The sequence below is a fragment of the Heloderma suspectum genome, chromosome 4, assembly GCF_057233095.1.
Source record: "Heloderma suspectum isolate Gila_16-S chromosome 4, 16-S_ref, whole genome shotgun sequence".
Lineage (NCBI taxonomy): Eukaryota > Metazoa > Chordata > Lepidosauria > Squamata > Helodermatidae > Heloderma > Heloderma suspectum.
Window position 1 is genome coordinate 266,206,491 of NC_139461.1, and position 17,911 is coordinate 266,224,401.

Consider the following 17,911-nt stretch of genomic DNA (forward strand, 5'->3'; position numbering starts at 1 on the left):
ACAAAATGGCTGCCACTGTGTGAGTGCAGCAAGTCACAAAACACCAGTTTTTCTTTCTGTGAAACGGGTGGGGCCGAAACACAAGTAACTTGCCCAAGAACCTAGGGATGTCAGAGAATTCTGCCACGGATCCCGGGGAGGCCGAATGCCAGCACATTCGGCCCCCCGAAATCGGTGGCAGAATGGTCTGCCCCCCCCCCGGGACGAGACTTACCTGGGGCGGATCTTCCTGGCGGCGGCGGCTCCAGTGGTGGTTCGGCGGCGGCAGCCGGTCTTCTGACCGGCTGCCGCCACCGCCATTTCCAGTTAAAAAAAAAACAAAAGTGATAGGCTACGTAAAGATTTACGTATCCTATCACGGCTAAGTTAAAAAAAAAAAAAACACCGCGTGTACGCAAATGGCGGTGGCCACGGCCGCCGCCATTTGCATACATGTGTGTGTGTGTGTGTTTTTAAGTCAGCCGTGATAGGCTACGTAAACATTTATGTAGCCTATCACGGCTGACTGCAGGGACGCAAACGGCAGTGGCTACGGCTGCCACCATTTGCGTCCCTGCTAGCCAGCGGCCAGATGTCCAGCTGCTGGCGGAGCCGGCCGATGGCTCCGCAGAATCCCTGCGGAGCACAGCTGGCCGGCCAGGATTCCGGGAGGGGGGAGGAACGGAGCGCCTCCCCCCCGTCCAGGATTCCAGGGGGGGGGACGGAGCGCCTCCCCCCCACCATCAACATAATCCGCGAAAAGTAAGTGCTTTTCGTACATCCGTACAAGAACCTGAATACTTAGCAGAGGTGGAGGTCTGAGCCCTCAAAACGCAATCCCAGTCCTTTGAGCCCACAGTTCTTTCTCTTGTTCAGGATTACTTCCCCAAATACACACACACACACACTTTCTCACCCCACACTCTACGCACATAAGACCCATTCACCCCAGTCACTCATGTCTCACTTTTTCAGAATCGACCTCCCCCACACAAAACCTCATTCTTACTCTCATCCACAACCAAAACACACACATAGCGCCTTCTACACATTGTTTCCCCTTGCAGTTGGGTCACCATTGGGCAACTCTACAAAGCTCCTCCCTTTGCTCTCCACAGCTCTCCCCACACCAACCCTGGTCTCCATGCTTTTGCCTCCCATTCTGTTGGGTCACTCCCAGCCTTCCCCTGGGTTCCCCTCTGCCAGCCCAAAGTCTCTCTCTCTTTACCAGGCGGCAGCAAGAGAGTCCATTCCTTCTTTCCTTTTTTTTCCAAGTGCTAGTTTCCAGTTGCCCACCTTATTAACTTCTTAAGAATGCCATTCAGGAAAATAAGATGACAGGTGGTTGGAACCCAACATTTCTCTTTTCTTGCCTATGTCACTGTATGTACCTTATATAATCCTTTGAAAATTTACTCTGATTTCAACAGTGCCTTAAGCAATTTAATAGTCTATTGTCAATTGACATTGTTAATTGCCAAATATTAGTCACTTGTGATATGCCTAACAAATTATGCAAATACATCCATAAAAGTGGGTGATAGCTGAATGGGTGGGTGAATGTCAGCCTCAGAGTCACTTCCCTGATCTTCTCTGATCTTCTCTGATATTTGTTTCTCCTTCTTTTCCTTGGTGCCTCCTGCTTCCTGTAGCCCTTCTATCTTACACTCTGTTTTCACCTTTCTTGCTTTTCTTAGCGAGTCCTACCTTAGTATCCTTTGTGGCCTGCTTTCTTATTCCCCATGCTTTCTGATTCCTCATTTACTTACCCCTTCGCTTCTGCCTACTGTCTCTTCTTGCCCCTTCACCATAAGCTCTCCTCTCCTTTTTTCCTTTCGGACTACTCAGCTGGAGCTGATTACTGGATTGTGTATGGCAATATGATGGGCAAGTTCTTATACAGTGAGATTTATTTTTGTGGTGTACATTGTTTGAAACTAGCAGAGAATGTATTCCATCTGTCAAGTCCTGCACTGTTTTTCAGTTGTGTGTCCAAGCAGTAGTTTGCTGGGTTTTGCTCCACTGTATGCCTACAGTAATTCTTGGCCTTTTCCCATGTCTGGTCTGCACGGCAATCATTGTCCTCTTCCCAGCTACTCTCTGTGTAGGGTGGTGATTTTCCCTTCTTCATTCTCCATGGTTTTTCCAAATGCTGTGCACATGCTCTAAAACACGGCATGGTGCCATTTGGAAATTCAGAGGGAGGCATAGGCGTCTGCAGGAAGGGGCAAGGGTGTACAGTCCTCCCCCAACCCTATCGAGACTCTCCCCATCTCTCTCTTAGTGCAGACGTTGGAGCTGAGAGTGTGCCGTGCAGCTCCTCAGAAGTTAAGTGTTTTCTCATGTATTGCAGTAATAAATAACTCTGTGGCGAAGTTACCTGAATCTATTGTGTGTTGCCTACAGAACGGAGCCTAGGAGTGGACTGTAAGTTGAGCAAGTGGCCCTTCACCCTTGTAATGACTGTTGGCCCAAGGGCCATTACAGGGGTGAAAGGATTCAGGGAAAGAATTGAGGGTTTCAGCTTCAGGTGGAAATACACTGTTCTGACATTGCCTACAAGAAGCAAGTCTTTTCACTGAGAAACAGTTAGACCTGGTATATACATTTATCAGGCAAGGTCTACCTATCTTGGTAGATATGGTGCTCAGGCCTTGTCATTGCTCAGTCACAGATCTGCCAGAAATGGTGGGCCTGTTTTCTGATGTTATCAGGGCTTTTTAAAAATATGCAACCATACACAGAATTTGCAGTTCCAGGAAAAATATGGAACTCCAAATTGACATTGCTTCAGTTCAATATTCCAGCCATGCAAAAATGGTATTGTTAGCTGGTGTAAAAATTCACTGATAACAATGTGAAAAGTAAAGTCCAGCCTCCTCTAGAACCCTAAACCCTGATCAAAGCATACCCATTTCTCACTCCCCACAGACTTGACTGCTCCTCTCTAGAGCTGCCTTCCCCAACTTAGTGCCCTCCAGATGTTTTGGACTTCACCTCCTATCATCCCTAGCCAGCATTGCCAATGGTCAGGAATGCTGGGACTTGTAGTCCAAAACATTTGGAGGGCACCAGGTAGGGGAAGACTGCTTTAGAGGACATTCACCAGTGTTTCCAAGATGAAGGCACTCACTCCAGGCAAATCATGTGAAGTTGTCAATGCTATGATAAAGGCAGTATTGCCATAAAATATCTGATATGATAATTCTTAAGACAGCTTACTGTGTTTGTGCATTTGGTTTTTTTCCCTCTTGTTTCTAGATTTTTTTTTAATCCCTCACTCAAAATAAAGTTTTGTTGGAGTACATGATGTTTCTGGAATATAACACTCTTGTGCATTAGTGCTGTTCAATTCCCAGGATCTTCTACTACTCTGTGTAGGCTTCTAAATGTCATGGAATCTGATGCTAAGCAACAAAGCACACTCAGAAGGAAAGTGCACAGGTGTATTACAGTAGTGCGGCAATTACAACCACAGACTGCTGTGTACTGTAGCTTACTCAGGCAGCCTTGAAGTAATGTTACTCCATATGGGTTTAGGGCTCTCTCTCAGGTGAAAGACTGCAGTTTTCTCAAAAGCAGTCTGTGGCCATTACCATGATAACTCTCCCACCCATGCTGGCAAAGTGGTTCATCAGAAGGTGGTAGACTAGTTTGCTCACAGACATATGGAACACTATTATAGAAGATTCAGAAATGGAAATAATTTGTAACCAAAGAAAGAAATTGTCAGTTGAAGGGCATAACACGAGCAAGGTTCTCTGTTTTCCTATTGAGGAGCCCAGTTTTCTTCTGGCAAATGGCCTGTGCAGTTGCATACTGTCACTATAAATGTTAAACAAATAATATGTGGGATACTATACTTGAGCAGAACATATCGGATGAAAATCCAAATCGGTCTACTTTTCTTTTGAAATATTATTCATATACTTGACATTGTTGAAAAAACCCCATAATCTAGTGCTGAATATTTTATGCAATAAAACATGAACAAAATGCCTGTTATTATGATGAGAAGAATGTATGTAGAGAACATCTTCATGTAGTGTGTTTCTGGTGTGTTTCCCTGTCTGATCTGTGCAGAGAGACACATTGCATCCATACCATCCCTTGTATGCAGGTCTGTTTGGGCCCAACCACTTTTACTTCATAGGAGTGAATATGTGAGAAAGTAAAAGGGTGGGGGCTAACCTGCTTCCTTCCCCTGGTGACTTGAGTGTTGTGGGCAAGGGACTCAAAATGGTATCAGAAGGTGCTTCCAGATGGAGGGCTCGTATTGGTAGCAATCAGCAGGCATTGCGCAGCTGTTCCATCTCTTTCTCTTTAACAGATTTTCTTTGTTAAGGGGAAAGATGGAAGAAGCAATAGGAAAACACAGGAGAGTCATGAGCAGAAGACATAGTCTGAACCCCCCATAAACTTCTGTGAATGAGGCAGGATGATGGTGCCATAAAGTCTCATCTGGAAACACCAAAAGATTGCAGCCTATTTATTTTGCCCTGTAAGTTTAACAAGTGGAACCTGCAACAAAATGTTACAGCATGGAGTGCTCCTGTTCAGGATTCCAACCAGCTATGCCTTCTTTCAGGATACTCCATTCTGCCCCCCCCGCCCCGCCCTGACACTTCAGTCAGTCAGCATTCCATTGCCATCCTATGTATGTTGGGTCCTCATTAAGTGGTTGGGTTTTCTTGCCCCCTTAGGGATTTTTCTAAAAAAGAAAAGAAAAGGTACTTTTGCAAACTTTGGGTTTCACCAAGCCTGTTAATACTTTTGTTTACGAATGGTGCCATTTTGGATACATAAGGATCCATACTCAAGAGAATGAGTTCACTATTGGTATATAGAATGATGGGAGCAACTGTGAGACTCCAGGATACATTTGTGTGTTGAGATGAATTAAAGGGGTTATGGTGTTGGTGTGGGGGAAGTCAGGGGTTGATTCAGAGTTATTTCCAGTTCAGAATTGTACTGTGTAATTGTTATGTGGAGCTGACTGGAAATATAGTTTTGCCACCTTCAATGATACCTGAAAAATTAACTTTTCTGCTTGTAAATGATCAATAGTTGGATAATATATGTGTTCACCTGTATTTAAGGGCTTCATACTTGTGTTTTTCTAGAACTAACACTACATTCAGAAGTTTTAGGTATTAATACCAAGCTTCTTGAATTTTGGTTATTTAGACTTCAGTCCTTAATGCACTTATTAAAGAATAAGCCTGATTTGGGCTCAGTGGGACTTACTTCTGAGTATTAGGATTGCACTGTTGGAGCTGTTTGTGTCTTCAAAATCATCTGGAGACCCAGGTTCAAATCCCTGCCCAGCTATGAAACTTCATTGGGTGCCCTTGGGCCAGTTATACACTCTCAGCTTGACTTACCACAGGGTGGTTGTGAGGATAAAGTGAGGGAGAACCATGTATGCCACCTTAACCTCCTTGGAGGAAAGGCAGGAAATAGAGTAGTTAGCACAGAATTGCAGGGATGGCATCAGGAAGGCTAAAGCTGAGAATGAGCTGAGGTTAGCAAGGGATGCTAAAAGCAACAAAAAGGCTTCCTTCAGCTACGTGCATAGTAAAAGACAGAGGAAAGAAATGGTGGTTCAGCTGTTAAATAAGGATGGCAAAATGATAACAGATGACAAGGAAAAGGCAGAGGTGCTCAATTCCTACTTTGGCTCAGTCTTCTCCCAAAAGAGGGCCTATGAGCCCCCTGGCAAAGGTGAAGTGCAGGCTGAAGGGGCAGGATTGCAGCTTGAGATTGATAGGCTTATGGTGAAGGAACACCTAATTACTTTGAATGCGTTCAAATCTCCAGGGCCAGAGGAACTGCACCCTAGAGTAATAAAGGAACTGGCAGAAGAACTCTCAGAACCACTGTCTATCATCTTTGAGCAATCATGGAGGACGGGTGAAGTGCCAGATGACTGGAGGAGGGCTAATGTCCCTATCTTCAAAAAGGGAAAACAGGAGGACCTAGGAACTACAGACCAGTCAGTCTGGCATCAATCCCTGAGAAAATTCTGGAGCAGATTATAAAGCAATCCATCTGTAAGCACCTTGCAGTGATGACTTGAAGCCAACATGGATTTGTCAAGAACAAATCCTGCCAGACGAATCTGATCTCATTTTTTGATCAAGTCACCTCCCTTGTGGACTATGGGAATGCTGTAGACATCATATACCTCGACTTCAGCAAAGCTTTCGACAAAGTGCCCCATGATATCCTGATGAGCAAACTAGCTCAAAGTGGGCTAGATGAAACAACGATCCAGTGGATCCACAGTTGGCTACAGAATCAGACTCAAAGAGTGCTTATCAATGGGATCTTCTCAAACTGGGGAGAGCTAACGAGTGGGATACTGCAGGGCTCAGTCCTGGACCCAGTGCTCTTCAACATTTTTATTAATGACTTGGAGGAAGGAGCTCAGGGAATGCTGATCACATTTGCAGATGACCCAAAATTGGGCGGGATAGCTAATAGTTTGGAAGACAGAAACAAAATTCAAAGGGATCTTGATAGGCTGGAGCGCTGGGCAGAAAATAACAGAATGAAATTTAATAGGGATAAATGCGAAGTTCTGCACTGAGGAAAAAGAAACGAAACACACAGTTACAAGATAGGGGATACTTGGCTTAACAACATTACAAGCGAGAAGGATCTTGGAATTGTTGTAGATCACAATCTGAATATGAGCCAACAATGTGATGTGGCTGCAAAACAGCAAATGCTATTTGGGGCTGCATTAGTAGAAGTATAACTTCCAAATCATGTGAAGTACAAGTTTCCCTCTACTCAGCACTGGTTAGGCCTCATCTGGAGTACTGTGTCCAGTCCTGGGCACCACATTTTAAGAAGGATGCAGACAAACTGGAAAAAGTTCAGAGGAGGGCAACAAAGAAGATCAGGGGACTGGAAACAAACTACCTCTATGAGGAGAGCTTGAAAGAACTGGGCATGTTTAGCCTTGAGAAGACTGAGGGGAGATATGATAGCACTCTTCAGGTACTTGAAAGGTTGTCACAGAGAGGAAGGCCAGGATCTCTTCTCGATCATCCCAGAGTGTAGGACACGGAATAATGGGCTCAAGTTACAGGAAGCCAGATTCTGGCTGAACATCAGGAAAAACTTCCTGACTGTTAGAGCAGTACGACAGTGGAACCAATGACCCAGGGAAGTAGTGGGCTCTCCCACACTGGAGGCGTTCAAGATGAGGCTGAACAGCCATCTGTCAGGGATGCTTTGACTTAGATTCCTGCATTGAGCAGGGGGTTGGACTCGATGTCCTTGTAGGCCCCTTCCAACCCTACTATTCTATGATTCTATGAACCTCCTTGGAGGAAAGGCAGGAAATAGAGTAGTAAATAATAACACATTATTTATTTATGTGAGCTTATACTGATCATTTACATGCTGCCATGCCTGAATAATCTCTCTATTGTAACAAAGTTATATGATTCTACTATCTCGAATAGTAGTGCACTGATGTCCTGTTCTGTAAAGTTTAAATGTGATAAACAATATCTGAATGTTTAAAATGCCATTTGGGTCATTTGTCATTCTAACAAGTTAAACAAGTCTATTGGTACAAAGAGCTCAATCGGTGACATACTGATTCAGTTTCAGAGTATACTTGCCAATAACGAACATGGTCATATCAACTTTTAGCTGTATTTATTGTTGTATAACAATCTCCATGCAAACCTGCTAGCGCTGAAGAACCTCTATAGCCTTGTAAAACCACAGTGCAGTATATTCAAATGTCACTATCACTAGCAAGCCATAGAAATAATGGGATTGTCAAGAATGATTTTGTAGGTCATTTGCAGAGTACCTTGGATGTAAATGGTCATAATCTATTTTTCTTGTATCTACTGTTTTGTCATCTTTGCTGGAAAACTGCCAGATTGTCTGATTCCAGAATAATTAGGATTTATCTCTTCAGCTACTATTGGACTACTATTTAAAGCATATCAGCTATAAAATATTGATTGTACTTTATTTTAAAATAATTTTGCTATTATTGAATTAGTCATGAATAGCATTGGATCGGATCCAGACTTCACTCTCTCTGGTAGAAGGTGATCTCTTGCTGATTTCCCCCCATCTTTCCCTGCAGCCACTTGCACCCTTCAAATACCTGCTTTGTAGATTGGGAGCAGAGTTTTGGGGCTTCTCTGCACCAGCAATTTATTACAGACTCGTGATTGGCAGACTCACGGACGTTTGCAGGTCCATTATATGGCATTGTCGACATCCAGGGCCCCTCCTGCACTTTTTCAGGTTTATCCCACTGTAAAAACACTGGGCTTAATCAGTTTTTTAAAAACAATGTGCATAATTGGTAGCGTTTAACGCTGCCGTTAGAGGCCATGGTGGCTTAGTGGTTAAGACGCTGAACTGCAGACCGGAAGGTCAGCAGGACAGCAGTTCAAGACCCGAGTGCTGCGTGACGGAGTGAGCTCCCGTCTTCAGTCTCAGCTCCTGCCAACCTAGCAGTTCGAAAGCAAGAAATTGCAAGTAGATAAATAGGCACCGCTTCGGCGGGAAAGGTAGCAGCGTTCCGTGCACCTCGGTGTTCAGTCATGCCATCCACATGACCACGGAAGCGTCTTCGGACAGCGCTGGCTCTTCGGCTTAGAAATGGAGATGCGCACCACACCCTAGAGTTGGACACGACTGGTTGGGGACACCTTTACTTTTACCTTTTTAATGCTGCCGTTGAGCAATATTTCAGCCACTAGATGGCACTGTCTAAAGGAAAACAAAGGAAAAGTGCCAAAACGGAAGGTTTCAATTCAAACCACATGGTCACCCATGTCCACCTGTGTAATGGAGCTAATCGTAATCCTACAAAGAATCCAGGAGCAAAAAACCCTGGTAAGGCAGCCGGGTTTTCCATTAATTTGGAGAAACCCTTGGAGAGTGCAAGTGGCTGCAGGGCGAGGGGGGAATTGGTAAAAGTTGCTTCCCCCTCCCCTTCTGCTGGCAGGATTCGTCTGCTGGATCAAATGATTTTTGTGGATAGAAGGAATCCTTCCATTCTCAGAATGTGAAAGCTAGATCCAACCCATAATACACAGCATTCATAGAATGTACAGCTGGTCATTTCAGTCCATTTGTAGTAAATATAATCATGTATGCATTTTATTTCCGCAACTAAAAATACATTATGTAGATTTTGTGAGAGAGAGATTCTTGTTTGGAAATATAAAGAAAGAATTCACTTTTGCTTGCATTTTTAGTGTTTTCAGAAGCCCGATATTACCAGTGGTACAAAGGACAAGGAATATAAACCTCATGATATTCCTCAAAGACAGTCTGTTCAGCCATCTGAAACTTGTCCACCTGCACGTCGAGCAAAACGTATGAGAGCAGAGGTAAGACTGACTTTTCATGGGTTGATTCTGAGGAGATTATAATTCAGACCCACAGAAGTTCCTTCCCTTGCCAGAGATGAAAACAGTTATAATATTTTCACATGATCTCTTAGGTTGGGGACTGTGCCTACACTGTTGCATACACACAGTTTTATACTCTTAACTGTGATTAAGAGATGATGAATGGGCTACAACAGCCTTTCTGAACCAGGTGCCCTTCAGATGTTTTGGATGACAACTCCCATCATCTTCAGCCAGCATGGTCAGGGGTCAGGGATGATGAGAGTCATAGTCCAGAATGTCTGGAGGGTGTAGGATATGTTCCTTGTCAAGGCTCTAGGCCAGCCTTCTCCTACCGGGAAGGGCAGCCTTCTCCTACCTATGCTGGCTGGGGGATGCTGGGAGTTGTACTCCAACATATCTGAAGGGCACCAGGTTGGGGAAGGCTGCTCTAGGGGGCTTCTGCTGTCTCTTGTGTATATCAATGCAGAACAAGCAAGCAGGCAAGAAAGCAACCAGTCTGCTTAATAAAGAAGTTGCTACAGTGTTCTGTCTGTCCAGGAGTTATCAATGATCTTCACAGACATAACAAAAGGCACCAGACTGGGGAATGCTGGGCTACAGGAATACACATCCTTCACCACTGTCTTCATTGTGGGAGTGAATCTTCCTGCCTTAACCATAGTAAAATGTTGGCACTCATGTTAACTGCGAACAAGGCTAATCATGGTTCCCATTTAATCGAGATTTGAAACCAGATTCTGGTTTCACTCATATTTCCTCATAACGTGGGAAGCTAATGTGACATCTTAAATATTTGTAATTTATATAGCACTTCTAGTATGTGTAGTGCTTAAAAAAGTCTTACCGCAGTCATTTACCCAACAACTAAAATAATACATTGGCCCAATTCACACGTAATGAGAAGCCACCATGGGGTTTCTCATTGTGGCAGTGCGCACTGTTTTGAATACTTGAGCCATGTTGGGGGCTGTAGCGCCATAGCTTGCCATTATGTGTGAACACAGTGAGGATTGTTGGGGTGATTGACAAGCCACTCAGAACCCATGGGATTATGGGTGGCTTGTCAACCACTCCAACCACCTACCTTTGCCTGGTTCACATGTAACAGCAAGCTCCGTGGGGAAATTCATCCATGGTGGTGGCTTCTTGTTATGTGCCAGAGGCCTTAAGCAATGTAACTTCCTTTTGGCTTCCTCTAGTACGATCAGCGCTGAGCAGAGATTTGAGTTCAGGTATCTTAGACCAAATATAGCATCTCTCAAACTTTCTGGCTGGCTGTAAACCCACCAAAACTGATTTTCCACTTGTCTGAATTGGTTTCTTACAATTTGATAATATGTCAACCCACATTTTAGAATAATGAAATCTAAGTTTCCTAAATATCCTAGGATACACCATTAGTTCGATTCATGTGAATTACTGTCACTTTGACTTAGGTGCATGCAAAGAGCTGTGCATGGGTCACATCAGCACATGGATCTTCTGGTTACTTTTAGCAGGGAACAAAAAGTCAATGAATAGGAATTCCTTGGTATCCTGGCTTAGCAATGCAGTGCTAAATCAGAACTGTGGGATATTCCATGCAAGTGTGCATTATCATTGCTGCTGCTGCTATAAGAGGACATCAAATGCCATCAGCTGAGGAAGGAGACAAAACCACCTCTTCCTTACTCCTCAGATTAATCATACTATTGTCATAAATTTATTGTACTGTACTTTTAATTCTAAATTTCAATAATAATAGATTATTATCTCCCCTTTTTATTGTTCACTGCTCAGATACTTTATTGGATGTAGAGCGGTATATAAATCTTGTAAATAAATAATTGTGTGAATGTATGCATGTGCACGTATACACACACACACACTGGGATAAAGTGTCTACTGTTGCATAGAATTAGCCCATGACCGGTAATTCAATGCTGAACAAGAGGTTAAATGAATTAATGTTAAGCATATTTCCCCCTGCAAGGCTACTAATATTAAAACCGATTCAGAGGAAACTACAGAAACCAAAACTCACAACTTGAGACGAAGAATGGGAAATACCCCTGCAAAGCCTGACAGTGGTAAGTGTATTAATGGAAAACAAAGTAACAGAAATTTACTTCTTTATTATTTATATCATTTCACATTAAGGACCAAATTATAACTGGGCATAGCAGTGTAAATTGACTGGTATTTATTCAGATGTAGTATTTTCCAAAACTGTGGTGTCCTTAAAACCTTTTAAAAAACAAAACTTTGAATTTTATGAGGACTTCCTTGTTTTAAAAAGTTGATGCATCTTTACTTACAACAAGAGAAATTACTCTGTTGGGACTGCTAGTTAAAAAAAAGTTTTTAGAGGAAGCGCTTGTAAGTAGCTGGTGGGCATCATCTTAGAAGACATACACACTCTTCTTCATACAGGAAGAACGTGTCTTTCTAAGATTTTGGGCCAGTTCCAAATCTACTCCAGAGGGTTGTGGGACCCTCTGGAGCAGATTCCCATTGCACAAGTGACTGTCCATTCACGTGGGGTTGAATTCCGCCCATTGTTTTTACTTACTTGTGAATTCATGCAGCTCTAATTGATCAATTAAAACTCATACGATTTAAACAACTGAAATCTCTTTAATTGGATGACAGCCTTATTAAATTCCTTGTCTCATTCCTTTCTTTCACTCAAAACCTTTAGAGTAATATTAACTAAATGTATTTTGCTTTATCAGATAAGGAATCTCATGGCATAGTGAAACGGGAAACTGTTGAAAAAAAGCAACCCATTTGGGAAATAGATAGAGAAAAACCAAAGGGGCGTTCTAAAAAAAGCTTTAATGCAGTGAGTACTCTTATTTACAGTCCTTAATGCCAGTAGCAGGAAAGACTGAGCTTGAGATTTGACGTAGGTCGAAGAAAAATAATTCCTCACTTTTCATGATGTGAAACGTAGTGACAAAACTTTTTATTCTTCGTTACTATAGAAAATTTATTCTTGGTTAGTGAAGAAAATGTATTAAGTGTTAAACTATAACAGCTTCATAATAGGCTGTGCATGGTGTGGAGAATGACGATAGGGAGACATTTTTCTCCCTCTCTCAAAATACTAGATCCCGAGGTCATCCTATGAAGCTGATTGGTGGGAGATTCAGGACAGATAAGAGGAAGAACTTCTTCCCACAGCACATAGTTAAACTGTGGAATTCAATGCCACAGGATGTAGTACCAATTTGGATGGCTTTAAAAGGGGGTTGGACAAATTCTTTGAGGAAAAGGCTATCAATAGCTACTAGTCTTGATGGCTATGTGCTACCTCCAGTACCAGAGGCAGTGAGCCTATGTACTTTAGTTGCTGGGGAACATGGGTGGGAGGGTGTTGTTGTGCTCATGCCCTGCTTGTGGGTTCCCGGTCCACAGCTGGTTGGCCACTGTGTGAACAGAATGCTGGACTAGATGGACCTTGGTCTGATCCAGCATGACTGTTCTTATGTTCTTATGTTCATTTGCCTCGGTGATTAATTTATGGAAAACATTGATCCAGAAATGTTCCAGTGTTACCTCATTCATTTAGAATGACATCTCAGTCTTGATGCTCAGTTGTCCAGTAGAGCTATTTTAAATTCCATTTGAGGTCTGTGTCAGGGGCTCCATTTTGCCATTTAATGTGAAAGCTTATTTTTCTGAAAAAATGAGATGCAAGAGTCTTTATTATTCTTGCTGTGTGGATTCTTTTTTAGATTATTCTAGAAGAGAGTGTTTGACTGCATAGATCTCTCTACCAGCCACAACTGAGTTAATAAAATGGAATAACTCACGTACCCCTTGTGCTTTTTATGGAAGTATGGGATAAATGTTTTTAAAAAGTCATTCTGATGGTAGCTTACCAGATTTTCTTCACTTTTAGTTCTTTCATCCATGTATTCTTAGATTGTTATCACCAAACAATTGGGCCATGCTGGGAGTTGTAGGACTTCTTACTTTTTTCTGTGTCAACATGCATAGGATTGCACCTAAGTATCTTGTGGCATTCGTATGTGCTCATATTTGATAACAAAAAAATCACGTTTAAGCATAAATATGACACGTGTGCATAACTTACCATGAACTATGCAACAGAAATAAACAATATAATGGGACCAGGTTTTTTTTTCTACTTTGGCAATTTATTTTTACAGGTGGATTTGTATGTGTGTCTCTTATGTGGCAGTGGTAATGATGAGGACCGTCTGCTTCTGTGTGATGGCTGTGATGATAGTTACCATACCTTTTGCTTAATACCACCTCTTCATGATGTTCCCAAGGGGGACTGGAGATGTCCCCAGTGCCTAGCTCAGGTAAGAAGAAAATTTGGGTGAAATGCTATTTTCTCCTAGGTCTCACAAATATAAAAGATCAGTACCTAAAATAAACTAATAATATATTAAGCAGAAGTCTGTTCTTCTCTGATTGACTCCCCTACCTTGGAGGTCACTGTCTGTGTCTCCTCCCCCTCATTCTACCCCAACCCCAGCTTTATTGGGGGATCATCCTTGCCACTGTGGTAATCAGGCCGACCACTGCTACTATGTTCTTCATGCCTGGCCCACCTCCTAGTTATTCTGTTCTTTATATATGATCTATGGGGACCTTCTGCTTGGATCATTAGCTGTGAGTGATTGAGCCCCATGATCAAGAGTTGATCATACAATTGCCACTGGTGGCCCCACGTCCCCAGAATTGCCAGTGAGCATTCTCCGCAACAGCATAAAAGCAGGTCCCACTGCAGCACCATCCATATTTGTACTCCTTTTGGCCAGTTTACTATAATCTGTGGTTCCTATTGCTACATTGTAAAATTGAGACCCTGCTGGTCCATCTTCATAATGCACACTTGGTCATATGATTGAAAAGTACTTATTTTGCATACAATAGGTTTTTTCTCTGTTGATTTATTATCTTTTAATTGCATAGGAGTGTAATAAACCGCAAGAAGCATTTGGTTTTGAACAGGCAGCACGAGACTACACACTTCGCACATTTGGAGAAATGGCAGATGCCTTCAAGTCAGATTATTTTAATATGCCAGTGCATGTAAGTTCATATTTCTGATGAGTCTGTAACTTGGGTTTCATTATAAGGTTTATTAAAATATACACTCAAGGAAAAACTTTGTTGATATGTAGGAAAACAAAAATGGAGAACTCCTTAGTTATGAACTAGATAATATTGGTTAGATAATATATTAAGGGAGCAATCCTATGGCTGGTAGTCAGTGACTAGACGGCCATAGGATATGTGGGTTTCCAGGAACTGACTTCCGCCCTTTCCTCACTGCGTGCGAGGCAGCACGGAATGGCTCCATGCTTGAAAGAGGAGCGTGGAGTAGCCAAAACGGGGCATTCCAGGGCAGGGAAGGCAGAAATGCCGGTACATCACATCCTATGTGTTGTCCAGCAGCCTCCTCCCCCACTCCACCTTCCCATGGCTAGAAAGCGGAAATTGACTGTCTAGCTGCAAATGCAGGGCAGGAGAAGCACGGAGAGAATGATCCCCTCCGTGCTTCTCCTGCCCTGCATTGGATAGGCGGTCGCCTCTGAGTTCATAGGCTACCCCCATAGGATTGTGCCCTAAAGCTGCAATCCTGTATTAGTCCTATTGAACACAGTGGGGCTTACTTCTGAGTAGGCACCTATAGGATTGCATAAGGATGGCAATAGGGATTTTACCACATTCCTATAAAATAGGGTGGGGGCAATGGGATGATTTAAAACTAAAACACAGAATGGCATCTTCTTCCCAGCTTTTTTTTTTTCTTGGTGGGGCCAAGAGATCAGAACTAACTGCTCATGTGCAAGAAATGGCTGGGGAAAACCCATTAGGTGTGTAGGGAATTCTGGCATGGAAAGGGTCTTGCCTCCCCCTCCTGTCTGCCCATGCTGTGTTTTTAACTTCCACCCTGTGTTTCAAAGGAATTCAGCACAACCCACATTTTAATACACAAGTCATCCAGGGTAACATCTAGAGGGCTGCAGAGAGACCTTATATCCTGCTTGGTACTTAGTTACCACTTGACAAATTCAATTTTTCACATTTATTTTATTTTATTTTATTAAATTTATTAATCGCCCATCTGGCCGGTCACCCAGCCACTCTGGGTGATGTACAACAATAAAAACAGTTTACACAATAAAATTCAACATTAAAAATATCACATTTCTAAAATTACCCTAGCCCACCCCAAATGCCTGCCTGAACAACCATGTTTTTAATGCATGGCGGAAGCTCATTAAAGAGGGGGCATGGTGGAGTTCCCTAGGGAGGGAGTTCCACAGAGTGGGGGCCACCACAGAGAAGGCCCTCTCCCTCGTCCTTACAAGCCTAGCTGTCCTGGCTGATGGGACAGAGAGAAGGCCATCCGAGGCTGATCTTTTTGAGCGGCCTATCTGGTGTTGCTGGAGGCACTCCTTGAGATAGGCTGGGCCGGAGCCGTATAGGCTTTGTAACATTTCTTTCAGCATGTTAATTAAGAAGACAGTTAAAAAGATTTAACAGTGTTGTAAAGTACAATCTAACACTACTAATGTAAATGTTACTTTTAATATTTAACCTATTCCTAGAGCAGCAGGTACTTGTAGACAGCAGAAAGCAACCACTAACCACAAGTGTTGAAATAACTAATGATACTTAAATGCATTTCCATCTCTTACAGATGCCTCTTAGAGACTGTGATTAAATTGTTAACCTAAAATTTCCTAAAATTTGTTTATGTCCTGGGGTGCCTGGATATACCTCCTCGTTCCCATTTGGAGTTGGTGTGTCTGTTCACGCAAGGACCCCTAGGTTTCTGTCTGGCAGTCCAGGGGAAGTAGGGAAGTGGTACTGTCACTGGCTTTTGTGGCTTTTCAGTACTGAAAGATGCTATTAATTCCTCTCCATCTTCCTTTCTTTGTCCTGTTTCATTGTGGTCTGTCCCAATAGCTACATTTGTAGTGCACACACCTGCTGAATTTGCATTTTATGGAGTGGGGTTCTGCTTTCTCTGGCACGGATCATAACACATCTTCCCCAGCTCCTTACTTTCCATTTGGCTCCTTTTGTATTCATAAACATGTTGACATTGTATTTTTGTGTTCATTCCTGTCTTTGCCGGTGAGTAATATTTGGTCTGCCTCTTGTTCAGATGGTTCCTACAGAATTGGTTGAGAAAGAGTTCTGGCGCCTTGTTAGCACAATTGAAGAAGATGTCACAGTGGAATATGGTGCTGATATTGCTTCAAAGGAGTTTGGCAGTGGGTTTCCTGTGAGAGGTGGGAAAATTAAACTAAGACCAGAAGAAGAGGTAAGATATGATCCTTAACTAGTGTTTAGAGTGTAGTTGTTTAGAGATACGTATAAAACCTAGTGGATTTAAAATAAGAAATTAGCAACTATGGCTGGCCTTTTGGCTATTTCTCTGCTTGTGAGAAATATGCCATAGCAGTTCAGCCCCCAAATGACAATCTTTTTGATTTGAAGAGAGAAGTGAGGAAAGCATGTTGCCATAGCCCTAGAAATGAATTTGTTCATTTATTTATTAGCAGCAGCTTTTCTACTGCTTTTTAACAATATATTCCTTGGATGATGTACAGACTGTTTTTTCAAAAATTAAAACCATAAAAATACAAAGCAAATAAATTTAAAAAGTTAAAACGCTATCAAAATAAAAACTAGCAACACTAGTGCCCAAGATGTAAAGGCACTAAAATGTATTTTTTTTAACTGAAAAGCCTGGGGCTGGAAAGACCACAACATTGGTGTCAAGCGAGCCTCTCCAGGTAGGGTATTCAACAACTGTGACACCATCACTGAAAAGGCCCCCTCTTTAGTAACCAGTCACTTCACCTTACTGGTAGGGATACCTGGAGAAGGGCCTCTGATCTTAACATCTGGGCAGGTGTATATGGGAGGAGACTATCCTTCAGGTAACCTGGCTCCAAGCCATTTAAGGCTTTAAAGATTAATACCAGCACTTCAAATTGGGGTCAGAAACAGGCATAGAAGCCAGTGCAGATAACATAATACTTGCACAATATAATCGTTATCAGCCAGTCTCTGTTAATAATCTTGCTGCCATGTTTTGGACCAGCTGAAGTTTCCGGACCATTTTCTAAGGCAGCCCTGTGTATATGTAATGCATTGCAGTAATCCAAATGAGAGGTTACCAAAGTATGAATAATTGTAGCTAGCCTATCTTTGTCTAGATAGGATCATACTACATCAGCCAAAGCTGATAAAGGTGCTCCATGCTACCAAATGACAATGCTGAATCCAAGATATACTACTCTGAAATCTTTTGATGTGGAGCAGTATATAAATATTGTAAATAAATAAAAATGAATAAAATAAGAGTACCCCTAAACTATGGACCTGATACTTTTGGGAGGGTGCAACCCCCCTGCCCCCAAATAGGTTGAACACCGCTCAGTTAGGCAGACAAAGTAGCCACTAACAGTACCTCTGTCTAATCTGGATTGAGTCTCAGTTATTAGATCTCATCCAGTCTATTACTACACCCAGGCACTGAT

The 17,911-nt window shown here is 42.6% G+C and overlaps 1 protein-coding gene across 4 annotated transcripts in view; it reads left to right on the forward strand.

The window, feature by feature from the left end:
* Positions 1-17,911, forward strand: part of KDM5B (lysine demethylase 5B) — a 90,186-nt gene that overhangs the window by 29,376 nt on the left and 42,899 nt on the right. For all 4 annotated transcript variants that reach the window (XM_084853734.1, XM_084853735.1, XM_084853736.1 and 1 more), the window contains 6 exons: positions 9,228-9,362; positions 11,359-11,455; positions 12,101-12,210; positions 13,544-13,702; positions 14,319-14,438; positions 16,528-16,686. In XM_084853734.1, the coding sequence (XP_084709860.1) occupies positions 9,228-9,362; positions 11,359-11,455; positions 12,101-12,210; positions 13,544-13,702; positions 14,319-14,438; positions 16,528-16,686 (780 nt within the window). The remainder of the gene's footprint in view (positions 1-9,227; positions 9,363-11,358; positions 11,456-12,100; positions 12,211-13,543; positions 13,703-14,318; positions 14,439-16,527; positions 16,687-17,911) is intronic.